We start from the raw sequence: 24996 nt of genomic DNA, 5'->3' as shown, positions 1-24996 counted from the left end.
TCTGACAAAGAAGGCAACACAGAACAGCAGAGAACCCACAATGTTTTGAGATGTTTTTGCATGAATAACGAACTACAACTCACTAAATAAGACGTACAATCAACTCAATGCAACGAGAAAATGAAAATATGATAATTACGAGTTGAAAACAACCGGCGTGCATTCATTAGAAGCGTTATTGATCACGTGAACCGAACGACATGTTTACCAAAGACTTTTAATGATACTGCTGGAAACTGAAACGCAAACAGAGAGATTGACATGAACTCGGTCCGTGTGTGGGATGGAGTGACACTCCACAGAGAGGAGGAGGAGAGAGAGGAGGCAGGAGAGGTGATGGTGTGATAATGGAGGCGGTGGACAGAAAACACTCAGAAGGCACCACGGTAGGACACAGAGACGATGCTCGCACTCCAAGTATCGGACGGAGAGGCAGGTAAAGTAGGCTGCAGGTGAATGGAGGAGGGGGGTTGTGTGTGTGTGTGTGTGTGTGTGTGTGTGTGTGTGTGTGTGTGTGTGTGTGTGTGTGTGTGTGTGTGTGTGTGTGTGTGTGTGTGAGAGGGAGAGAGAGAGAAGGGGGGGGAGGCGGTGTGCAAGCATATTAAAAATGCAGCAGTGGGGAGCAGGCCGGGGATTCACAGTAATTAGATGACAAAACGGCGGCGGGCTGGAGATGAGAGAGAGGGGTCACACACAATGCCACTGCCGCCGGGTAATTTGTAAGTGTCAATCACTAGCCTGCCAGGGGAAAAGCGAGAGGGGAGAGAGGGAGTGGGAGGGTGAGGAGAGAGGAGGAGGGGAGGGAGGGAGGGTAGTGTGTAGAGGGAGGAGGAGGAGGTGGTGGGAGGCAGAGATAGAGGGAGTGAGACAGAATATGAGGGTGCTAGAGGGCGGCGAGAAACAGGAGGGAAGGAGGTCTAAAAAAAAAAAAAAGACAGTCAGAGGAGATAGAAGAGAAAGCGAAAATGTAAAGATAGAGAGAACAGTGTGAGAGCCGAGAAGACAAAGAGTGAAAATTATGTGACATTCGTTTTTTAACATATAAATTATATATGTGAGATTCTGCTTTAAAAAAAAAAAAAAAGTCTTGAGAGTCTGTTATTTCTGTCAAAATCGAATAAACACTTTTGTAACAAAAGTGTTTCATTGTTCCATCACATCATCGCCCCCCCTAATTTATACATAAACACAATCAAACCACGTATACTTTAAAGGGTCAGTTCACCAAAATTACAAAAAACTTATTTTCTCACCTCCCTCCGGTGGCCATGCAGGTTGTATTTCTTGCTTTCAGTTGTGTGCCTGTTAGTGAGTGAGTATGTGAGTATGTGTGTGTGTCCGTCTGTCCGCGATTAATCTCACATCCTACTGGACCCATTGGCCTAATATATTTTCTGTGCTCATCTATGACTGTATGTTCAAAGACCTTTTGTGGTTGCAGTGATTCACAACGTTATTTTGAAACATCTCCTGTACTGACTGTTCTGTATCGTCGTTGGCCGCCGACTCCTCGCTCCTCTTAACCGGCAGATATCGGCCGCAAGTGATTTTGGCCTTTGTCGTGGCTCCACAACTGACATCTGCAGGTTTGGTCTCATTTTGAACCGGAGCATCTGCAGATTAATTCCACCTGATATGTTTTGATCCACTAAAGTTGGGAACGATCGGAGTTGATCCCTGTTTTTGTTAGCCTCGCCCTTTATTTGGGAGAGGGAGACACACCTGGAGGAGATCTGAACTCTACTGAGTACAGTCTTCTAGCTAATCCAGTTTTCAAGATTTCCGCATCTGACCCATCGCAGCATTGTAAAGCTAACTTTCTAATGAAGGAACGTAGGATTCAACACGTCTACATCAACAATTTACATTTCGGGACTAGTTCTGTGCTTGAAAGAAGTTCCAGTGAACAGTGAGCTTTGTGGATTATCCAGACCTGGAAACTGTTTCTGAAAAGATGCACGTTTTCCCCCCTTTGACCAAAGAAACCCAAATTCCTTTCACCACCACTGGATTGAAGTAGAAGCAGAAATCTCAAAGAGAGATATCTCAAAACACGGACAGATTAAATTGTCTGTTTAACGTTTTAATGAAGAGCCGGTGGAGATGAGAGGATGATTGCATCAGGTTAGCCATGGCCCCCGATACAAAACCACAACACTGCAGCCACATTGTTCGTCCGGCAGCCCACCGAGACACCAGCAAGCCCCTTCCTTCATTAATAAACTGTCAGGTCTCAAATTAATTGCAAACTTCTAAATTCAGGTGCGACGGCGTGGACACGTTCGGATCACTGAGGCACAAAAAGGAGCTGAATGAAAACGGCATTAACCTCAACAGGATCAGCAGTGTATGTAAATATTCATCATGTTATAGGGTAATTGTATGGCTTTTGCCATATGGTTTGACAGACAGGTGAATGTGTGTGTGTGTGTGTGTGTGTGTGTGTGTGTGTGTGTGTGTGTGTCTGAGAGAGAGCTCTTTCAGTCCTTTCAGAGCCGGTACAATGGGGGTAGTTGTTGGCATTATTCCAGAGAACCCAGTGTGTGAGAGGCCGACACAATGGGCGAGCAGCACAGCAGTCTGTCGGGGTGCACGGCCAACACATGCACAGGACGCCATACAGTACAAAACCATGTTCACACACACACACATGCATGCACGTGTAGATAAACCAGGGTCAAAACATGTGGCAAGAAATGTTTTTTTTACATAATCTGCCTTTACACATGCAAAATACTCTGCTGGCGTTTTGTCAGCGAGTAAAAGCTGTGACATGACATAACACCAGTGACATATGATGGATTCCTCAGGGGGGGGGAGGCTGTCCCGCACACACCTGGAGAGGTATACACACACACACACACACACACACACACACACTAGTGGAAGCTCACACACAAGCAAAGTTGAAATATAAAACTTTCAGCGTGCTGAACGTGCTGCGATAGTTCTCACTCAACAAACAATTAAAATGAAGACAAAAGAAAACTGACATATAAAGAAAAATAAATACACAGCATTTGATTGTTGTTTGTTCTTCTGCTCCAGTTTCTTTGCATTCCACAAGCAAACACATGTGCCACACAAAAAACACAATGCTTCCAGGAAAAAAACGATTCCAACTCAACAGGTTTAAAAGTTCCCAAACTGTAAACTGGAGGTGTATGAATTAAATACGCAAAATTAAAGGGAATTAAGAATCTTCACAGTTTAAATACAAAGAATATAAAATCCATGAAATCAAACGGAGACAAAGATAGACTAGTAACCTCTGTCTCTGCCTTAATTAAAAGGAATTTGAAGATCTGTAACACACACATGCACACTAAACACTCTTTGGAAGTGTCTTAATTGGGAAATGATTAAACTCCTCTTTTCTTCCCTGTTTATTCGTTAGTCGACAATTAGCGGCTCATAATCCACAGCACAGTTATTGTGCACCTCGGCTTCTTCTAACAGCTCTCACACGTACTCTTCCTGGAGTAACAATGCGCTTCAGACGGACTTCATTAAAGTAAACAGCACATCTCAGGCAGCGTTTTGGAAATACTGAGATCGCCCCTCAGCACTCTCACAACATTTTGACAAGAAATCATGCAAAAAGTGTCGTCCTCAGTGTCCTCACTCTGGAGCTACACGTCTACAAGAAGTGTGAGAGCTGCTTACTTAATTTAATATTTAGCCTTGAAAATGTCAGAAAACAGTGAAAAAGAAGTTCCGAGAGCAGAGGGTAGCGTTTAGGAAGTATTCGGATTCCTTACTGAAGTAGAAGAATAGTGTAAAAGTCCTGCAGCACATGTACGCATGAATGTATTATTAGCTAAAAGTACATAAAGTATCAACGTCCTCAACGCAGCAGAATGGACCCCTACACCTGCTGTACTGTTATTGTACATATCATGGGATTATTAATGTCTACGGAGTATTTTACTGTTGTAGTTGGTCAAGTGGAGCTACTTTGTTCAACTTTTAGCTATTTTTATCTATAAAAAAGCATCATATTTCATGAGGTCATATGTAATTACAGGCATATTTCCCTCAGACATGAAGTATAGAGTAGCATGAAATAGAAACACTCCAGTAAAGTACCTCAAAATTCCTGAGTACTTAGTTCGGTTCCACAACCGGTAACAATTAAGCTTAAAATGATAATTCCATTATTTCCCCAATTCTTTAGGTATTGCGTATTCTAAACATTTCTATAATAGGTTTACGCAACGTACTTTTTATAAAGGACCACTTTGTCAGAAAGATGCACATCACTCTTAATCAGGGTGTTAATGAAACAAGATGTGTGTTGAGTTCCACATCAAATACTTTTTCTTTTTACTTTCAAAACGTACTGCAGCTGCTCAGACAAAGTACGTGTACTGCACACAATTAGGACATACTAGTCATTCAAGATGCAATGTTATGACAAAGTAGTTTGTCCTGATTGAATGTATACTGCATGCAGCAGTACTTTGTAAGGCTGCAGTACGTAAGAGTAAAAATAAATAGTGTATATTTGGAACACAGCTAATATCTCTTCTACCAGCGAGTCCTGGTCAAGATGGGCGGCTAGTTAATGATTTCATACAAAAAGGGGGACAGATAGCATCACAATGAGCCACACCACTCAGAGGCACAATTGGAAGATCGGCGGTTCGATCCCCGTATCCTCCCGTCCATGTCGATGTGTCCTTGGGCAACACACTTAACCTCAAATTGCTCCAGAAGGCTGAGCCATCTGTGTACGAATGAGTGTGACGGTGAACTAGAATAAGTCCTGATGGGCATCTTGCATGGCAGCGTATCAGTGTATGAATGTGTGTGAATGGGTGAATGCTGACCAGTGTGGTCGGAAGACTAGAAAGGAGCTATACAACTTTATTTACCACAGCACAACCAGGCGGCAGGCTCCGGTTCTGACGGGTGAAGCCAAAGCTTCATGTGTTAAAGCTGCATTCTCTCTAGTGTCCACCAGGGGGCGACTCCTCTGGTTGTATAGAAGTCTATGAGAAAATGACTCTACTTCTCTCTTGATTTATTACCTCAGTAAACATTGTAAACATGAGTTTATGGTCTCAATCTCTAGTTTCAAGTCTTCTTCAATACAGCATGATGTTCATTTAGTACATTATGGTCCATTTAGAGTCAAACAGACCATAAAGCAGGGGATGCTTTAGGGCGGGGCTACACGGTGATTGACAGGTCTCTACCAGAGACCTGTACAGCGTCTCTACGTCACTCCTCCTCAGTCCAGATATGGTCACTTCTGTTTACTGGTTGCAAAAAGCCAAGATGGCGACGGCCGTAATCCAAGATGGCGACGTCACAACGACTATGTCCCCTTCTCATATACGGTCTATGACCAAAACGCAAAACATACAGGAATTAAGAGACGAAAATGAGCAACCTCTCTCACGTTGACCTTCATGAAACAAACTGCATTCACGGGCAGAAAAAAGTACGCAAATATTTTGTGCAATGTTGTCGCACTGTAGCCGACCCTTTGATGTTCCAACTACTGCCTGAAGAAGAACGAGGAGGCAGAGATCACGTGACCTGCTGAGGTCCTGTTATGTGCTGGAATTGCAGAAATCAAACCCGATGACGGAACACAGAATGAGTGAATTAACATCCGATAGTCACCGAGTTCAAAACAGTCGTGTCACACCTCATATAGTCACAACAGAGCAGACTGTTGACGTAGCTCCGAGGCACCTTTCTACAGTAACACCCAACTTCAGCGATTTCATAAAACAATTAATCTGAGATGCACCTCGCAGGCAGCTGTGCAGAGCGTCTCGCCTGTTGTGCACGAGTGTTTACGTGTGTGTGTGTGTGTGTGTGCAACCTGACAGGCTGCCACACTATAGGGGTCCAAGTGAGTGTGAAGTCTATTCGTTCCCACAGCTGCCATTAACAGACGGAATGAACAGCCTCTTGCTAATAAAGTGAATAAATAAATAACGCTTAAGAGGCCGTGTTTACTTCTTCGGTCTCTGTCGATTAGAACGACTAAAAAAACAACAAAAAAGCAAAGCAGGGAGAGCGCTGGGCTTCAGATTCTCTATGTGTGTGTGTGTGTGTGTGTGTGTGTGTGTGTGTGTGTGTGTGTGTGTGGATTAACTGTTGTCAGTACTGTTTATTTACCTTGGTAATTACAGTCACTTCGAGGTATTGCTAGCTCATTGTGAACTCAACTCAATGTTAAAGGTCGAGGACGGACACTATTCTGTGTTATTGTCAACAAGTCCCTGAAAAGAACGTCTCTCAATATTTCTGACTTCCTGTCTGTGGCTCTCAGCTCCAGGCTCATTGGTTCATTAATATATATATATATTTTATTTCATTGTAAAGAGATCATGCACAGTTGCAGTTCTACAGGTTCCTACTGAAAATGTAAATCATTAAAAAGGTCTTAAAACTATAACTTTACTTCTTAAAAAGGCTAAATAATAATAATTCAGTCAATTAATCGATTAGTTGATCAAGAGAAAAATAATCAGCACCTATTGATAAAGCTTTATATTAAAGGTCCTTGTAATAAGCGTTAGTTAACAGGTAATAAAGCCATTCCAAGTACTTAAGATGCTAATTAACATTATAATGTGATAATAACACTTTATAAGTTTTTATAATAGCATTATGAACATATTTACTGCTAGATTATAAGACATTTATAACCATCTTCTTGAAACTTGTTAACAGTTTGTAGTACTGATACATTTCTTAAATTCGCATAAAAACACATTTATTGAGTTTAACAACTTATGTCATTGTTCAGCCTTTACTAAGTTATTTTTGTTGCTTTACTAATATGAATACATCATTTATTAGCAGTTAACTATGCAAGTATTAAGTATTAAGCTGTTTACTGGATCTAAAGCGAGAACATAAGGGTTAAATAATCCTTTATTGTGCACTTATTAACAGATTTTATTGATATGCAATTCCTTTTTCAAGTTATATTCATGCAAAAATGGTAGAAAATGCTCCCTTCAGCCTCTAAAATATGAATATTTCCAGGTTTTCTCTGTATTAAATCATAAAGAACGGATTATCTTCTGGTTCTGGACTGAAAAAACAAAACATTTAAAGACTTTGGAAGTGCAGCCACTGGGATGGACGTTGTTTCTCGTGAGTATTGGTGGCAGCAGGACGGTGAATGTGGGATTGAGTAAAAATAAATTCAGAGATGAAGAAACATGTCAATCAATGACAGAGTGATGTGTGTTAATGAAGCTCTATGGATTTATTGACAAGAAGACAAATAGAGGTTATTATTAGACTCATCTTCAGGTTTTTTAAGTTGTAGTTAGAAGTGTACTTCAAATATCTCATCACGCGTCTGTCAATCAGCGCAGGTGTTTAGAGATCATTTAACGTACTTGTGTTTCATACGTCATGATTTCTGAGGCTTTTTTTACAACGTACATTGTGTGCAGCGTTCTTTGTAACAGCTATTCAATTCATTTAAAAAGAACATTTCTCAGTTAAATCTCACACAATAAAACGTGTCACTTATCTGCAGCGGTATCAATGTTTGCTCCGTCACTGAGATTCTTCCCCTCACCCCAAAACAATAGAGGTGAGAGTGTGTGTGGAAGACACCGAGGGCAGCTCCTCTATCTTCTCTCTGGAATTAGACATTTTTCAGGCAGATTCAAGTATTTTTAGACTCAATATGTCATAATTTATACAACTTTAGGACAGCAAAAGAAGCAAAGTATGCAGATTTGAATAAATTCAGAATATTTCTTCCTTTGACATCATCTATATATGTTGAGGAATAAAACAATGATGCTTTAACATGCTGTTCTATCTTCTCTCATCATACAATATATACATTCCTGATCATGTCCTGGTAAAGTTAAGATTGAATCTGTAACTCAGTAATCACACTCATCACAGGGAGTAGAGAGACAACGCTGTTTGTTATTTCAGTCAGTTAGTTTAGAAGCAGCTGATTATTTCGTCTCTATTTAAATAAAACCTGCAGAAAACATTATGAACACCTCGCTGACTGAATGAAATGTGAAAATTTCAATAATTAAAATATTTTAGGGACTTTCTTTGAGGGGATTTTCACTCATGACCTAAGTGTTTATATAAATGTTGGCCTCGCTTTCAAAGGCCACATTTTGAAAAATGAAACAGCAACATCCCCGTTCACTCTGCATAATCAAACACACCAATAATACTTATTATTATTCATACGTTCTTCAGACGCTGTGACGAACAAAAATGCAATTTAATTCAGGAATGGCAGAGATGGATATTTCAAAAACCAAAAAATTTCTGCACGGCCACGAACAGTAAAGAAAAAGAAATAAACAGGAACTAAAGCGACGTTTACGGTGCTTAAGCTGCTGATCCGACTACAAGAGGAAGAATGATGATGGAGGAGGAGGAGGAGAGTGTTTAGCTGCTGGTTGGAAGACTATAGCAGAGAGTATAGAGGAGTGAATGGAGACAGAGACAGAGGACGGAGGGAGGTGGAGGTGTGGGGGAGAAACAAGATGGAGAGAGACTGCCTGCACAAACTGTCAAGGCAGTTAATATAAGGTGTGGAGATAAGGACCCACAGACAAACATTGACCAAATCAGGCATTTCAGCAGCGCGGCCCCAGCTGTCAGTCAGCCTGAGAGACAGACCAACAATCAGCACTTTACCTCTGATAAGGGCTCTACTGGGCGCGTGCAGGAAATAGCCAATCTGCAGCAAGCCTGGCAAGGAGGGTGATGGAGGAGGAGGAGGCGGCGGAGGAGGAGGAGGGCGGTGTGATGATGGAGAGTGAAGGGGTTAGAGGAGGGAGTGAATGTAGGGAGACAACAAGGGAGGGAAAGCGGCCTATAAATTTATAGAGAGAAATGTGGACCAAGAGTTCAGAGGAGAGGATAATACCCGAGAGAAGGGAGGAGAGAAACAGGATGATATTCCTCCACACCCCAGCCCGAGAGCTCTCACAGAGAAAGAGATTCTGTAGGGAATATATAGAAAGAGAGAAAAGAAAGAGAGGTGTGATACCGGCTCCTAAAATAGTGTCTCTCCCCAGTTTTTTGTCACCTGGGAACAGCTTGCACGGCGCGAGTGTGAGAACTTGGTTTAGACCAACACCTTACATTAATGATTTGCCAACAGCTTTGACTAGCTCATTATTCAACGCGCCGCTCGCCCTGCCTCACGCACAATAGCATCATTTCATCGTCTCTATTGATTAATGGTGCATATAGTGTGTGTGCACACACACACACACACAGCGTTCATTCACACGAGTGTGTGTGTGTGTGTGTGTGTGGAGCGCCTGAGTGAAGGATAACACTCCCTATTTAATGGAGGAGCCTGCGCTAGCCATGAAATTCCCTCATAACAAAATAAACACATCCAAAAAATGCTGGAGTGGATGCCTATGGAAATCCAAGGTGGGGGGGGGGGGGGGGCAGGTCGGTAGCTTGGACCCACACTGACCCCTATAGGTCACATGAGGAACTGCAGACTGGGAGCCAGTGTGTGGAGATAAATTCCCGGCCGTTTACCTTTGTCAAACACATTTAGTTTCCTCCGAGCAAAACGGGGGCGAGCACCCAACAGCTGGCGAGTGTTTATTTATTTCACGGAAGTGGAGTCAGAGGGGAGTCTGGGCCTGCTTGAACCACACACACACACACACACACACACACACACACCTCCATTAACCGTGACCACTGATAACAGGAGGAATCAAGCTAATCACCGAGGGCCCCTGTTTGTATTCTCGTTTGTGTTCGCACGCGTTGATGTGCAGTATGGGGGGGCAAACAGGCGAGCAGGGCGGGGTGTTCGTGTGTGAGCGAAAAAAGGGTTAAGTTCCCTCCCCGGTCGCATGCTGCTTTCTCTTGCTCTGTCAAGCCCCATTAAACCTGCTACACCACAGCAATAAGGTGCCATCAATTACAGGCCCGCTGCCATCAGCGCAGAGCGCAGAGCAGAGAGGCAGCGGCTCATAAACAGGACAAACGGCCACATAAAGAATAGGAAATATAAAATATATGTATAGGCCCTGCGGCTACAGAAAGGCCCTGCAGACCGCTGAACCACCTGAGAGGTGGACCATCAGTCTGGTTGTGAATGAGACGCTTTGTTTCCAACATTCACTTCTCATTCATGATAGCAGCAGGAAAGAGAGATTCGGGCTCAACTGGGTGGTGATATTAATTGCAGTGTGCGTCTGCTGCCCCCATGTGATGGCTGGTAAACCACTCAGGCAGCAGCATCAAATTCCACACTTGAAAAAACATTTTTAAATGATCCTTTTATAGCCAACGGGGCAGAAGAGAACACAAATCAATTAGACCATCACAGGTGGAGTCAGATCGATAGCAGCGAGCGCTCGTTTTCATCTCCATCACACAGTAACCTGCATTCCTCGAGGCGCCCGCTGTGTTTCCAACCATTCAACGAGAAGTAAAGACACAACAGCTGTTCATTCAGCGCACAGAAGAAGAAGAAAGACAGACAGACCGCGACTACTCGGACCTGTGCTGGTAGATTGTTGCAGAAGCAAAGCTTTCTTTTGGCCCTTTGTTGTCGTGGTGAGTAGCTGAGTGTGACGCTCTGTGCAAGTCATGAAACAACAGGAAGTGGAGACAGTTATGACAATACAAGTGTCAGGGATGCAAAGGCGTTAAAAGCTTCTAGAATCTGTTGCATGTTCGGAGATAACTGGGTTTTAAATGAGATGCGGATGTTTAAATGTTTATATGTGTGGAGATCTTTAAATCTACAAACGCAGAGTGAGGAATCACATTGTTGAAATCAGGGAGGTATGTTGTTGTTATTGGGTTTATTTGAGATGAATTATATAAAAAAAGTTGCACATTGAATACAGACATTTGCAGTAGAAAATCTAAATATGTTAGAATGTGTTTTATTCTTTTCTGTCTGCTTTTCATCTGAGCAGACGGAGTTTCTTACGTCACGTTAGAACTTCAAAGGATTGGTTCACCAAATAAACAAATAAAACATCTTCTAAGTTAACATCAGTTGTCTCTATCTAGTCATGCAGGTAGCCTCTCATCACAGACCTCACTGAGTTTGTTGAACCAAAATAGTTCCGTTAAAAACTAGAGTGCTGCAGCGAGGACGTATGTTTGTAGTCAAACAGGAAGTTAGCGTCACATTGATTTGATTTTGGATCTTAAGCTAACGGTTGGCTATAACGTAAACACAACAAAGTCGCATGACTTCACGTCTCCACCATCAAGATAAAGGCTTTTTTAAGACACGTAAAAGCTTCAGAGGTATATCTACGGGCGTATTTTATGTCGTAGAACTAAACTTTAAAATCTCTTCGGCTCAAGTTTAACCACAGACACCAAACCAAAAACACATTCAATAAACGCATCGACTTCGAGACGAGGGAACCGGGTTTCAGGCCTCATTCCTGCAGCACTCTATGAACCAGGAGGTGAAAGGTAATGAAGCTACTTTAGAACCCTTAGCTCTGATATCTCACCACACAGACGTGTTTCTAGAGGACTCACTCTCAGAGGATGTCGTCACCGCTGATGAATCTCTAAAAAGATGCTCCTCATTACTCCTGAACTTGAGAATCATCATGTTTTTAAGTTCCCCTCAGTGTTAAAGTAATCCAGTGAATGTGGTCTGTACATAGGAAGCTACACTGCAACCGCTAACAGCTAACAGGGCACACTTTTAATGGGGCCAGTTAGCCAAAATGTAAACAAGTGTTTAAAGACCCCTGAGTCAGCGTTATCTGGACCTTGTTCCTGGAGAGACTGTCGATATGTTGAAATGTTGAGCTATAAGCAGCGCTAATAAAACCGGTGAACCAACCCTTCAAAACACGGCCCACAGTAAAACATAGAGAAACTTAAATATTGTAAGCATGTACAGGAGGTCTGGTGTTGACCTCATGTGGAGTTTATCTGCGAGGAGGAGCTGCTGCTGCCGGAGCTCTTGGTCTTCTGCCCTCTGGTGGCGCTCGGCTGCCGCTGCACTCGCTGGCTGGAAGCCTCTCTGCTCTTCTCGCTGTGGCTCGCTCCGGCTTTACTGCGCACTGCTGACACTAAGAGAGGAAACAAGACGAGGTTAAGGAAAGCAGAGGAGCTCTGAGTTACTGTGATCGAAATGAAGAAATGCATTTCACATACAGACAAAAAAGGAAACTGTTCCAACTCCGTACCTTCTTTTAGATGAAGTTTACAGAACTGCACATCAACACTGCATCGTTGATTATAACAGGAACCAAAAAGGGCTTTTATGTGATGATTCAGTGCGTCTCCAGAGACTTAAAGTGAGTCTATGTTACATTTGAAAGAAGAAATGACTAATTCCTCCTCTTACAAATGAAGGGCTGTGTGTTGACCACAATGTGTCGGTACGCATCACGATACGATTCAATACATAGCAATATATATATACATCGATACTGCAAGCAGGAAGATATGTTGTGACTCTTTAACATCTAATTTTAGGAAAACTGTCGCAGTATAAAGAATAGAGCACTCTGGTGCACACTGTTTTATTCCTGATAACGTTATAATGTGAACATCAAATCAGTGTTAGGAGAGCTAGTTAACGTTAGCAGCCAGTGAGCAGTACAGTGCTGCTGGGCTTAATAAAGGTTTTATCTTTCTAGTCCACATGCATGTAAACACACACACACACACACAGTTTCCACTCTACACCATGAAATGGGGACATCACGGCATGCGTTTTTATGGCACGATCCCGGTCCATGCAGCGAGGTTTATGCAACCCTCTAGATATATAAAGACGGATGGAGGTGGAGGACAAGGTGCAGCAGGTGGGGGACCTTGAGAGTGAGGAGAGCTAGCGTCTTGGGGGCCGTAGACCACAATCTTAGTGTTGACTCTTGTGGCCCTGGAGCCAGACGCTGAGGGGGCGGCTGCAGAAGGCTTAGGGCTCTTTCCAGAAACCAAAGAGTCCTCTTCTTCAGTAAACAGGAAGCACAATTCAACGGGGGATAGAAAAGGAAATTAGAAAGCAGCGTGACACGCACACATGACCATCTACATCTTTATCCTCCGTCTGCAGTTCACCTCCATCGAGGTGGAAAACCTCACTTTGGGGTGGAGTGAAGGTGGGGGGGGGGGGGGGGGGGGATTAGGACTACAGTGTGTTCAGTACTTAAGTGAAGGAATGTGAATATTTCACATGCTCGAGAAGGGAAGTGACAAGCAAAGAGCAGAGGAAGAATAGCGAGAGCAAACTGAAAGGTAAAGGTGAAAAGAAAAGATTCTAAAAACCTCTTGAAGTCGTCGCCATCTCTACACTTTGTTGTGAAAAGCTGTGAGCCTGAACCTTTCAGACCTTGAGCTCTTTTCACTCCGTAGGAAAGTGATCCGCAGACACAGACTCTCTCCAGCACTGAATACCGTGGTGTCAGGAAGCAGAGATGTTTCCATTCGTCGCAGTTTGTGTTATTTATTTTCTCACTGATTCTAACTTTTGAGAGAAGCAACAGGGAAGTAAAGGGAGATTTGCAGGACGCTTAATTTAGCCAAATAAAAGGAAATATTACAAATCAAATGTAGTATATTCCCAATAAGTATACGACCAGCAACACTTTTCACTGCAGACATTTCCCCTTGTTGTTGCAGAGAAATGCAATGTAATTTTTCCATTCCTGTGACGCTTTGGCTGTGAATTCAACGGACACAAATCCACCCTGGTGAAAAAAGAGCTTATAAACAGATGCATTTCTTAAGGAAAACCTTTGATGGCCAAATTCCAGTGTTCCCTAAGCTATTGTTAACTCTTACAGAGGAGCAACAGAAAGCTTCCTGAATGGAAACAGTGCGAAATGGCGTGGAACGTACACAGCCCAGTACAGCAGGGCTCTGCAGTGGTTTATTGAAATCGTTGGTACCGAGCATCAGTGATATTGGTGACAAAGAGGTGCCTGCGCAGAGCCCGAAATATATATTTAAAGACAAAACGCATCGTCAGACCTCGTAACCTTCCTCATTTACATCTCCCTATACAACCAACCCTCTGACATGATTATGAATCATCATTTTGTGCCTTAATTGATACGTGTAAGTCTCAAAATGTTCACATCTATAAATTCCAACACAATGCATTGTGGGATTGTTAGAAAGTAGTGTGCATGTTTCATACTACGTACTAACTCTATACACAGTAGACTCGTTCAAGATGAGTCAGGCCTGCACAGAACTGATCACTGCAAGTCGCCGCACAATGCATGCTGGGTAGATTTGTGTCCGACTTGATCCGGACCAAGCCCCCAACTTCCAGGTCCATCATGTGATGCCATTGAGCCCCAAAAAAAGACTTCTTCCCATAGACTTACATTGGGAAAGAGACGTCTGTAACTCAGCTGCTCTCCGCCGACTGTAAGACCAAAGGCATGATGGGAAACGCCTGATCAAAGAGCTGATTGGTCCTTAGCTTCAACCACAAACACTGCATTTTGTACTTTAACGTAACCTACTTTAGTGGTGTCAGTGACGCCTGTGCTTTGCTGTGTTAAAGGCCTGTTACACCTCTGTGGGCGGACCTCCCTCTCTGCCGTGCTAGTTTTTCTTGCACCAGCTTACACCTGGACCCTGGACCCTGAAGACTCTCTCTGATCCCTCTGCAGACACTGACCTCTGGCCTCTGTAGGTGCTGTGGTGGTGCCGACGGCGGCGTGGGAGACGGTTGAAGACTCCCCAACACCGCAGCCTTCGGCGACCCTCTGACCCGCACACATCGCCTTCAGAGTCTGGAAGACCGCCTGAGGAGCCACGTTCATCTTTAACAGGTCCACTATGATCCTGATGAGGGAAAGAAGAGGCGGACAAGAATGTAAAAACCAGGATCCATTGCTCCATATCCACGTTTTCCTGCAAATTATACGACTCTTACTTGAAGACCTCCTGGTCCACAGTGATGCCTGCAGCCTGAGTTAGCTCAAACAGCTCAGCTTCTTCAGCACTGAGGACTTTCTTCTTCTTGATGGCATATTTCTGCACGTTACTGGTGACCACCAGCGCGGGGGAGTCTGGGGCGGAGGGCAGCGTCTGCTGCGGTTGTTGAGACATCAGTGGGCGGGTACTTGGATTGGACGTGGATGGGAGGAATGAATAACAATAAATAAGGTGAATTAATATGTAATAAAAACAAGCTCAACAACTATTTTAGTTAAAATATGAAACACCTACCGTTAAATGAGCGCTGACGGGTCAACGTTAAAGAGTCTCATTCGCCACAACAGTTCCTTCTTGCTTGCTGGTGCCAAGGCGAGGCGCGCTGTAATTACGTCATCAACATTAGACAAACCGTGTTGTACTTTGGTACTTGTAGTCAGCAGAATATTTATTTTTTTACGGAGTATTTAACCGAATATAACCAAATTACGATGTCTTTTCATCAGTGTTGGGGAAAGTATTTCGATATGAGTCAGCTAAATAGTCACAAATTGACTTTGTGGCACTGCGCATGCGCTACAAAGCAGGATGTAGATGGCATAGCAAAGTTTCTAGTACAATAACTTTATTAAATCCTAAATTAAAGTTGATATCTTTACGTGAATAACTAAACACGTTTAAATTAAAAAGTAAAATGATTTTTCTTTAAACCTTCATATTTATGAAAATGTTGTTTTTGAATTTCCAAAATAAAATACTTTATCTAAAAAATAAATTAAAAAATTCTAGTACAATATGAACGTAACATTATCGGCATCGTACCAATACAATCAAATGTATGACACAATAAGGATCAGTACATTGTGTTCTTACAAGAAAAGAAAAACACAAAAGAACGGCATCGTATGGCTCACCGAGCGAAACCGGAAGTACTTGCGGGATCGTCCTCTCGCACCTGCTCAGACCTCTGCGCTGTCGTCCAAGAATGGCCGCTGCCGCAGCAGGAATAAACAAGCAGGGCGCCGTAGCCCCGATGGAGCCCTGTATCCGACACGGGAGGGGAGCTCACGGAGGTTCGGTGAAGGTCGTTAATATTGTCACTAAAAAAAAAATCTACATATGCGTTACGTTTGCAGTGATTTATTGTTGTTGTTGTTTGCACGAAAGGCTCGACAGCAGCCTCTTCTTCGTGGCTTCTGATTTTGGGTGAATGCTGCTGCGTTGGCGTCACTCTGGGGACGCCAAACAGTCAGCTAGATTCTATAGGAGCTACGTGCATACATATTACTCATTTATTTAATGATTAGCTTTTATTATATTCGTGCAAAAAACACCCAATATTTGTGCTTCCAGCATGCTAACAGTTAGCTGGCGTCGCTAGCTTTAGGTTGCCATTTAGGTCGACTGCAGCTCCGCTGAGTGGCAGTGACGCGTGCGTGCGCGTCAGAATCTGCTCTCTGAATTATGTTTACCAGATGTCAACATCACCAGCTGTAAATCAGAAGGGTTAATTATCTGAAATGCTATGAGTCAAAGTGACTCTTAAACTACTTGACTCTCCTTGAAGAGCATCCCTTTAAATTAACTCCCATAAATCAGTGCCAGCCAATTAAGATGTCTTCATCTCTGCACCAGTTACTGTCACAGACAAAAGATGTGTGTGGAAATCAATAAGTGTGTGTTCACCCACAGGTGCTGGAGTGTGGAGTGTGTGAGGACGTCTTCTCTCTCCAGGGAGACAAGGTCCCTCGTCTCCTCCTCTGTGGTCACACCGTGTGCCACGACTGCCTCACCCGGCTGCCCCTCCACGGCCGGGCGGTCCGCTGCCCCTTCGACAGACAGGTCACCGAGCTGGGTGAGTCTGAAAACATCCGTTACCAGTTAAAAAGGATGATGTGAACCAGTTTCTGCGGCTTCAGGACTCCAGATAACTAGTGCGTCTTCTCTTGACTTGTCAAACCAGCACGGCACAAAAATCCCAGAACCAACAGAGAACCTTAAACACAACATGTTGGGACTTTTTCGTCACTTTTAATTCAAACATACTGATTAAAAAGCCCTGAAAAGTTGTCAAAAGTTACGTGTAGGTTGGACAAAATAACTGCTACAAAACATATTTAAGTTGGTGTTTTCTTTGTTTTGAGGTTGGAACACCTTTTTATCTTCTTCTTCTTTTTTGACACATCTTTGTAGGTGATTCTGGAGTTTGGGGTCTGAAGAAGAACTTTGCTCTGCTTGAACTCCTGGAGCGACTCCAGAATGGAGCGAGCAACCAGTCGGGGATGGCGGAGGACGCCCTGAAAGGCATGGGAGAAGTAAGCCAACCGATATTTATCCGATGGACACGTCTACGTTCGCACCTCTCGCTCACCATTCTCCCCTTTTTTCCCCCAACTAGTGTATAATCCGGTGTGACGAGGACGAGAGCCACACGGCCTCCATGTACTGCACCGTGTGCGCCACCCACCTGTGTGCCGAGTGCTCCCAGCTCACCCACTCCACCCGCACGCTGGCCAAACACCGCCGGGTGCCGCTTGCCGACAAGCCGCACGAGAAGACCCTGTGCCACCAGCACCAGGTCCACGCCATCGAGTTCGTCTGCCTGGAGGAGGCCTGTCAGTCGGGGCCGCTCATGTGCTGCGTGTGCAAGGAGTACGGCAAGCACCAGGGACACAAGGTGAGCTACGGTCCGCGTGTTGGAGACCCTTAATCCAAAGAGGACAAGCTCATGTTGTCCTTTTTTCTTTTCAGCACACTGTTCTCGAGTCTGAAGCGAATCAGATCCGTGCGTCCATTCTGGACATGGCTCACTGCATCCGCACCTTCACAGACGAAGTGTCCGAGTACTCGAGGAAGCTGGTGGGCATCGTGCAGCAGATAGAAGGCGGGGAGCAGATAGTGGAGGACGGCGTCGGCATGGCACACACCGAGCACGTAAGAGATGCAGTCGCAGGACTTTCATGCAAAAAAAGAAAGAAAAAAAGAGCGCTTTTTCTTTCCCCCCGGTGTTGACGCCCCCCCCCCCCCCAAATGTCTTCTCCAGGTCCCCGGCACGGCAGAGAGCGCTCGGTCCTGCGTCCGGGCGTACTTCGCGGACCTCCACGACACTCTGTGCCGGCAGGAGGAGATGGCGCTGAGCGTGGTGGACGCTCACGTCAGGGAGCGGCTGATCTGGCTGAGGCAGCAGCAGGAGGACATGACCATCCTGCTGTCGCAGGTCTCCACCGCCTGCATGCACTGCGAGAAAACACTGCAACAGGTAGGACACCGGAACACTGAACTGGTTTCCAGTATCGGGGCTGATGCACGTGTGATACGATGATATGTGTGTGTGTGTGTGTGTGTGTGTGTGTGCGCGCGCGCGCCGCTTCTGTCCGGTTGTAGGACGACTGCAGAGTCGTGCTGGCGAAGCAGGAGATCAACTGTTTGCTGGAGACGCTTCAAAAGCAGCAGCACCAGTTCATGGAGCTGACGGATCACATTCAGCTGGACGCCGGCATCCCCGTCACCTTCACTAAAGTACGCACCAGTCGTCCACTCGTGTAGCGCGCTCCCCAAGAGTTTGTTCCAGTATGTAACACTGGAACATGTGCTCTGCTTTTCAGGACAACAGGGTCCACATCGGTCCGAAGATGGAGATCCGCGTCGTGACTCTCGGGCTGGACGGAGCGGGAAAAACCACGATCCTCTTCAAGCTGAAACGAGACGAGTTCATGCAGCCCATCCCGACCATCGGTAAATCCATTTAATAGAGTTTATAATGAATCCACGAGAATGAGAAAGCTCTTCTTCTAAATAAAGCCTGTTTTTATTCTTTTTTTCAAAGGTTTCAATGTGGAGACGGTTGAATATAAGAATTTGAAATTCACCATCTGGGACGTGGGTGGAAAACATAAGCTGAGACCTCTCTGGAAGCACTATTACCTGAACACCCAAGGTACAGTCGGTCACTTTGAAGACATCCTTCTCTTCACTGAGATAATTAGCTTTAAAAAAGTGACGCATTAAATAGCTGTGAATACTTTTTATAGGCTCAGTAATCTAGTAGCTGAGTTATAATTTAACAAGAAACTTCAGTAGTAGCCTTCCAAAAAATGTCAGGAAATAATTTATATCAACTTTAACATGAACTTAATTTCTTTTCTCCTTAACTCTTGTGCATCATCACATGTTAAAATGTGACAGCTGACTTATTTCTGTGTGTCTGCTGAAGTTAAATCTTTACGTCTCTTGTTTGTGTGCAGCGGTGGTGTTTGTGATCGACAGCTGTCACAGGGACCGACTGATGGAGGCTCACAGTGAGCTCGCCAAACTACTGACGGAGAAAGAGCTCAGAGACGCCTTGTTGCTCATCTTTGCTAACAAACAGGTACTGAAAAGAAATCTGCAAATGTAGACGAACCCTTATTTGTTCAGCCTTGTTGTCCTCAGTCATCTCAGCTGTTGGGTCTATTTCTTGGCTGATAAAGTAGATCCGTTGTCTTGAGCTCAGAGTTGCTGATCGGTGTGTCTCTCTCTCTCTGCAGGACGTTCCCGGCATCGTGTCCGTGGAGGAGATGACGGAGCTGCTGAGCCTCCACAAGCTGTGCTGCGGGAGGAGCTGGCACATCCAGGGCTGCGACGCCCGCAGCGGGATGGGCCTCCACGAGGGGCTGGACTGGCTCTCCAGGCAGCTGGTGGCCGCCGGCGTCCTGGACGTCGCCTAACCGTTTAAAAAACAACCCGTCTCCGAGCCCTGCTCACCGCTTCTCCCTCCACCTGATATTACCTTTTAGGACTGCGGCTTTCAGCCTCATCTCTTCCTTCTTTGTGCACCAATGTGGGCAGAGAGAACAAAGATGTAAATACTTTCTGTAACGTCACCGAATCAGAACAAGAACTACAAAAACCTGAGAAATAAACCCCAAAAACACGAGTTAAGACTTGCTTCATGTGAGGCAACTTAACTCGTTAGCTTTTCTTTGTTCTAACACCTTTGATCTTCTAGCATCTATAGCTAGCCGACAGTAAAGCGATCACAACGCTCCGTCTGTACTTCCTATCTCACGGTATTCATCATAACCACCTCCATGTGTGACGGTAATCCTAACTAAAAGCAGAGTAGTGTGTAGTGTTAGTATCATTTACGTACCTTCTGTTGGTTCAGTATACTCGGACAACACGTCATATAATCCTGAGAAACGTCCTCCTTCAAGCTGCGTTCAGTGTGTTTAGACGGGACAGAGAACTGATGGTCGAACGTTCACACTTCGCCTTCATCTAATGTGAGCAGTCGCTGTTTCACCGGCTCTTAAGTTATGTTTGTGTGAACCTATTTAATGCCACAGCTGGTCTTGAAATGGCGCACCGGTAGAGTTTTCTGTTACAGAGCAAACCTTATTTATGAGCGGGAACGTTACTTTTTTTTTTATAATGCACCGATTCTGCCTCCGTTTTCTTGTGGAGCCTCTGATGCACTCGTCTGCTTCCTCACTACACACTTTTATTTGGGAGCAAATGAACTACCTGCTGTTTCTTAGACTCTGAAGATTAATTTCTCCGCAAATATAATAATCAAATCCATGTCCTGTTTGTTTGTGTTCAGGAGATGAACACCTTTAATCAACAGCCTTCAGTAATGATGTAATGTGAAACTTTCAGCCTGAACAGACACTCGTCTCGTTATTAAGGACCCATTATTTGACTTCATCTGTATTCATTGCTATGTAATGTTTACTACACGTATCTATGTATAAAAATACTAATAAAATGCACGCGTGAAAACATTTGTTTTTTTGAGACGTAGAAGCACAACGTGCATCAAACCCTTTGTTACCAGTGGACTTTAAACGGCTTTTGTAAATTATTCATAATGTTGTTGCTGTAAAATAAACTAACTGACCTGATCTGTCTGGCTGCTGCTGCTGCTTCTTCTTCACAGTTTGTTAGATTATTATCAAACTCCAAATAACTCTGACTGGAGTCTCGCTCCACAAACATTCTTTAATAACTCATTCTGGTAAAAAAGGATCACTGTACAGGACATGAAGAAGACGTACGATCACTTCACGGTGATGTTGATGATGCTGATGTCTTCGTACGGTTTGTCGGTCTTGGGGTTCACTTTGAGGTTGGAGATCCTCTGGACCGCCTCCATGCCTTTAGTGCACCTTCCAAACACCGTGTGCTTGTTGTCGAGCCACGGCTGAGGGACGAAAGTTATTAATGACACCGTCTGTTAAACGTCACATCGCAGGAGCTTCATGTATATTTGGTAAACAAAATAACATATTTTCTCTTTCAGGCTGCTTCGCTGATGGATTTTAAACTCGGCTGAAGCCGTTAGTTAATGACTGTTGTGATCATGAGAGTTCTTCTTCAGGTCCTCATCAATGAAATCATTTATCAGTGAGGCAACAGAATGTCAAGATCTATTCAAACAACTTCCAACACCGAGAAATGATAAGAAGTCGGCTTCAAACACAATTAATTCCTCATTTGCTCACCAGGGATTGCCAAAACTTTACGGGGGTCACCAGGCCCTCTCCATTAAGACCAAAAATGTGACGAAAATAACAAAAAACTGCATTCTCATTATTATCAGTATGTAAGGTGGCTAGATGTTAATACGGTAAGCGGTTAAAAGCATCTTAAAAGTGGCTCATTCACAGAGTTTCATAGTGCTTTAACCCTCAGAGGATACTGGGCTTTACAGGCTGATTATTTTTGACTTTAAGACAGAACCCGGCCAGCCGTATCCTAGTTTATATACTTTATGCTAAGCTAGCTGTAGCTTCATATTTACAGTACTGACAGAGTCTCTCAATCTTCTCATTGAACTCTCAGCCAGAAAGCAAATAAGCAAAATTCCCAAACTATTGCTTTAGGTAAAATAGTTTAAATTCTTTTAAATTCTATTGTTCTAAATTCTAATGTAAATTTTAATACGTTTCTATTTCTTGCACTATTGATTGTTGGTTATTGTCTAATGTTATGCACCACCTGCCATGACAAATTCCTTGTATGTTACATACGTTGGCAATAAACGGTTTTGATTCTGATTCTGAAGATGTTGTTAAACATGTTCTAAATCTGTTCGCAGAGAAAGAACAAACTGAAATATTGATGATTTGTGTGTAAAACTTTTCACATTTTAAGTGTGTGAATGAGGCCTCGAGTCTCTCCTCTGAACCGGAGACCATGAAGGACTTACAGTCGGTACGACGGTGACGAAGAACTGTGATCCGTTGGTGCCGGGGCCTCCGTTGGCCATGCTGAGCGTGTACGGGCGGTCGTGCCTCAGCGTGGCGTGGAACTCGTCCTCGAACTCTCCCCCCCAGATGCTCTCCCCCCCCATGCCCGTGCCCGTGGGGTCTCCCGTCTGGATCATAAAGCCCTGCACAACGACAAAGACGGAGGGTTAGACCCGGCTGAGAGCGGAGTCAGATCGGTGGACGAGTCAAAGAGAAGCAGACCTTGATCACGCGGTGGAATATGTGGCCGTTGAAGTAGCCGTTCCTGCTGTGAACACAGAAGTTCTCCACAGTTTTGGGGCATCTATAAAAACAAAGAGCAAAGCAGTGTTTGTATCTAATAAAGTGTGAGGAGACTTCTGAACAAAGACAAAATGTCCTCCGGAACGTACTCTACGGGGAAGAGCTTGATGTGGATGTCTCCCATGGTGGTGTGGATGATGGCGCTGTCAGACACTCTCTTGGGGCCCTCGGCCTGCGTGGCGGCCATCACCTCCTCCTTCGAGGGCTTCTCGTTGAAGATGTCTCTGTCCGAGTCGGCGCTCTTTGTGTCCTCGGGTTCTCTCTTTGAGAACTTACGTTAGGAAAGAAAGAAAACAATGAGAATCAAGACGGAGAGGAGTAGAACTAACTGGAATAACCGCCTTCCTCCCATTTTATCCTAGTAGACATCTGAAACGTGAACGGCGTGTTCTCTCACCATGTAGAAGCGGTTCTTCTTAAACGCAGTGCAGAAGATGGTGGGGTCCTGTTCCATGTTGTCCAAGGCGGGGTTGTCGGAGGCCTTCATCTCCACCGTGGGAGCCACGTTGCTGGCCTTAGCGATGCCCTGGAACAGACCGAGCTGCACCACACGGATGTTCTCCAGCTTCCCGAGGATCCGCACACACCTGGGGAACATTTATCTGGTATTTGACCTCAACTAGAGACTTTACATCCAGGTAGTGGGACAGACGGATCACAGTCTTTAAGGTGGGGCGGCACAATTAATCCACGATTGTGGATGAACTTGAAGAACTGTGATATCGAGGTTGTACCTGTTGGTTTCCACGTTGATGACTTTGATGCCCAGCATCGTCCCGTAGAGCACGAAGTGTCCGGTCTCGTCAAAGATGATGTTGGTGAGTCGGATGCCGTCCACCTTCTCCAGCTCTCTCTCCACAGCCATCCGCCTCCCGAACTCCATGTCGGGCAGCTGCTGCCTCATCTGCTGCAACTCTGTGAACATCTGGAAGGACGAAGCAGCTGTGATTAGCATCATGAACATCATTGATAAATGTTACATCGATAGTTATGTGAAGTTATTTACGAGTCGTGAACTCACAGTTAACGACTCGTCGAACACTCTCATCAGTTTCCCGGTGAGGAAGCGGAAGATCCGGACTTTCCTGTCCGAGGCAATGGTGGCCATCTTCTTCCCGTCAGTAGAAAAGGTGAGGCTGGTGGGATACGTTTTGTGTTTCGCAAATTCATACAAGTCCGTGCCCGTTTTGTATTCCCACTGCACATACTTGGGGAACCTGAATTCATTCCGGAGGCCGGTCCAGTATTCCAGCATCCCGGCTTTGTCGGCAGAGACGATGACTCTAAATTTGGGGTTCAGGCGGATTTGGGCCAGCGGCGAGGAGTGCATCTTGTCGAAGACGTGGAGCGGCTCGTTGCCTCCCCGTCCGTCGTAGACGAAGATCTTCCCCGTGGATTTTTCCGAGCACGCCACCGCGCAAATGGCATCTCCGGGATTGTAGATCCACTCAGACTGGCCTGGATGAAAGCTACACAGAGGAGAGAAAAATCATGTTACATTAGTCAACATTTTGTCCTTTATGTGTTCACATGAAATACAATAACTCTGTAATAACAACTCACCCCAACTTCAGCATGTTGATCATGTCAAAGTTGACGACGTCAAATACTTTCATGGCCTGATCATCGCCGACAGAACAGAGAAGAGCTCCTTCAGCGCTGACTGCAATGCTTTCTATCACACCTGCAGGAAACACCAAAAACACAAAGTCAGTACTCACCGTTATATTTGAGGATACAATGCAAAGAGCAAACACTGAAACGCACTGCAGGAGAGCCAGTAATATAAACTGAATGCTTACCGAGATGGCTACGAAAGTGTTTGACAAACTCTATCCCCTCGTCTTCCCTCTTCTTCCAAAACTTGACGTGGCCATCCTGGCTGGCCGTGATAATGAAGTCTGTCCTGAGAAGAGAAAAACATTGAAATAACGTCCAATAAATAAAATGCAAACTTGCTTAAATACGTTTAGATGTAGTCATCATAAAGGTGTCCCATATAGCTCTATGGTGAGGTTTATTGTGACACCATATAGCTCTATGGTGAGGTTTATTGTGACACCATAGAGCTCTATGGTGAGGTTTATTGTGAAAACCACTTACTTGGAACAAACTATCTGTGTGATAACGTCTCTGTGCATGTAGCTCCGTTCATACATCAGAGCTGAGGGGAGGTTTTCCAGATAAACACGCTCATACTCGAGTACTGAGGAGAATAACAAAACACAAACACACAACAGTTAGCGGGAGTTTGGTTAGCATGGTTAGCATTGTTTAGCAGGTATGAACCAAACATGTGTGGATGCATCTAACTACCGGAGACCAACCTTTTCTTTTCTTAGTCGTGGTAGCTTCGTTTGGCATGGGTCCGACCCACTCGTCGTCTTCTCCTTTCTCTTCTCCATCCTGGTCGTCTTCGGCTTTTCGCTTAAGTTCCACATTGTTTTCAGCCGCCGCCATTGCTGCCAATCTCCAGTGTGGTCCCTCCTGGATTACGGTACTTCCGTTTCGTTCGCAGTCTCGATTTCTGAATTATTTCTAACTGGTTTTCAGGCAAACTATATTAAAACCAGCA

General features: G+C 44.5%; 3 protein-coding genes across 6 annotated transcripts; 1 reads left to right on the top strand and 2 right to left on the bottom strand.

The window, feature by feature from the left end:
- Positions 1-10792: 10792 nt before the first annotated feature.
- mzt2b (mitotic spindle organizing protein 2B) lies at positions 10793-15985 on the bottom strand. Of its 3 annotated transcripts, none has more exons than XM_076077559.1 (5): positions 15801-15985; positions 15181-15268; positions 14885-15073; positions 14627-14793; positions 10793-12056 (listed from the first exon to the last, which is right to left on the bottom strand). In XM_076077559.1, exons 3-5 carry the CDS (start codon positions 15058-15060, stop codon positions 11902-11904), a joined length of 498 nt encoding a protein of 165 aa, XP_075933674.1. In that variant the 5' UTR covers positions 15061-15073; positions 15181-15268; positions 15801-15985; the 3' UTR covers positions 10793-11901. The 3 variants fall into 3 exon arrangements, with proteins under 3 accessions (XP_075933674.1, XP_075933738.1, XP_075933606.1); XM_076077623.1 differs by lacking the exon at positions 15801-15985 and adding an exon at positions 12807-12944 and having other exon boundaries at positions 10793-12047; positions 15181-15410; XM_076077491.1 differs by lacking the exon at positions 15801-15985 and having other exon boundaries at positions 15181-15367.
- On the top strand, positions 15841-20771 carry trim23 (tripartite motif containing 23). 2 transcript variants are annotated; one of them, XM_076077204.1, is made up of 11 exons: positions 15841-15970; positions 16579-16741; positions 17080-17201; positions 17285-17563; positions 17638-17820; positions 17930-18145; positions 18271-18405; positions 18492-18621; positions 18713-18823; positions 19131-19255; positions 19413-20771. In XM_076077204.1, the coding sequence occupies exons 1-11, from the start codon at positions 15872-15874 to the stop codon at positions 19590-19592; spliced, it is 1743 nt and encodes a 580-aa protein (XP_075933319.1). In that variant the 5' UTR covers positions 15841-15871; the 3' UTR covers positions 19593-20771. The 2 variants fall into 2 exon arrangements, with proteins under 2 accessions (XP_075933319.1, XP_075933383.1); XM_076077268.1 differs by having other exon boundaries at positions 15849-15959.
- Positions 20772-20854: 83 nt separating this feature from the next.
- Positions 20855-24919, bottom strand: ppwd1 (peptidylprolyl isomerase domain and WD repeat containing 1). The gene is made up of 11 exons (XM_076077092.1): positions 24749-24919; positions 24525-24627; positions 24224-24327; positions 23985-24105; positions 23443-23890; positions 23156-23346; positions 22819-23008; positions 22511-22692; positions 22341-22422; positions 22079-22261; positions 20855-21070 (listed from the first exon to the last, which is right to left on the bottom strand). Exons 1-11 carry the CDS (start codon positions 24879-24881, stop codon positions 20927-20929), a joined length of 1881 nt encoding a protein of 626 aa, XP_075933207.1. The 5' UTR covers positions 24882-24919; the 3' UTR covers positions 20855-20926.
- Positions 24920-24996: the final 77 nt, after the last annotated feature.

The sequence above is a fragment of the Anarhichas minor genome, unplaced genomic scaffold, assembly GCF_050575085.1.
Source record: "Anarhichas minor isolate MPS153535 unplaced genomic scaffold, ASM5057508v1 ptg000002l, whole genome shotgun sequence".
NCBI classification, from domain to species: domain Eukaryota; kingdom Metazoa; phylum Chordata; class Actinopteri; order Perciformes; family Anarhichadidae; genus Anarhichas; species Anarhichas minor.
This window is presented reverse-complemented; position numbering and strand designations above follow the sequence as displayed.

Excerpts from the sequence above, each read along its gene's own strand:
- ppwd1 (XM_076077092.1), bottom strand. The coding sequence starts at position 24,881 with ATGGCGGCGGCTGAAAACAATGTGGAACTTAAGCGAAAAGCCGAAGAC. Across the intron at positions 22,693-22,818 it reads AGAAGAACCGCTTCTACATG|TTCTCAAAGAGAGAACCCGA; the intron begins GTGAGAGAACAC and ends TCCTAACGTAAG. Across the intron at positions 22,262-22,340 it reads TATTCCACCGCGTGATCAAG|GGCTTTATGATCCAGACGGG; the intron begins GTCTGCTTCTCT and ends GTCGTTGTGCAG.
- trim23 (XM_076077204.1), top strand. The coding sequence starts at position 15,872 with ATGGCCGCTGCCGCAGCAGGAATAAACAAGCAGGGCGCCGTAGCCCCG. Across the intron at positions 18,622-18,712 it reads GCAGCCCATCCCGACCATCG|GTTTCAATGTGGAGACGGTT; the intron begins GTAAATCCATTT and ends TTTTTTTCAAAG. Across the intron at positions 18,824-19,130 it reads CTATTACCTGAACACCCAAG|CGGTGGTGTTTGTGATCGAC; the intron begins GTACAGTCGGTC and ends GTTTGTGTGCAG.
- mzt2b (XM_076077623.1), bottom strand. The coding sequence starts at position 15,060 with ATGTCTCAACAACCGCAGCAGACGCTGCCCTCCGCCCCAGACTCCCCC. Across the intron at positions 14,794-14,884 it reads GTGGACCAGGAGGTCTTCAA|GATCATAGTGGACCTGTTAA; the intron begins GTAAGAGTCGTA and ends TTCCCTCATCAG. Across the intron at positions 12,945-14,626 it reads AGCACCTACAGAGGCCAGAG|AAGAGGACTCTTTGGTTTCT; the intron begins GTCAGTGTCTGC and ends TGTTTACTGAAG.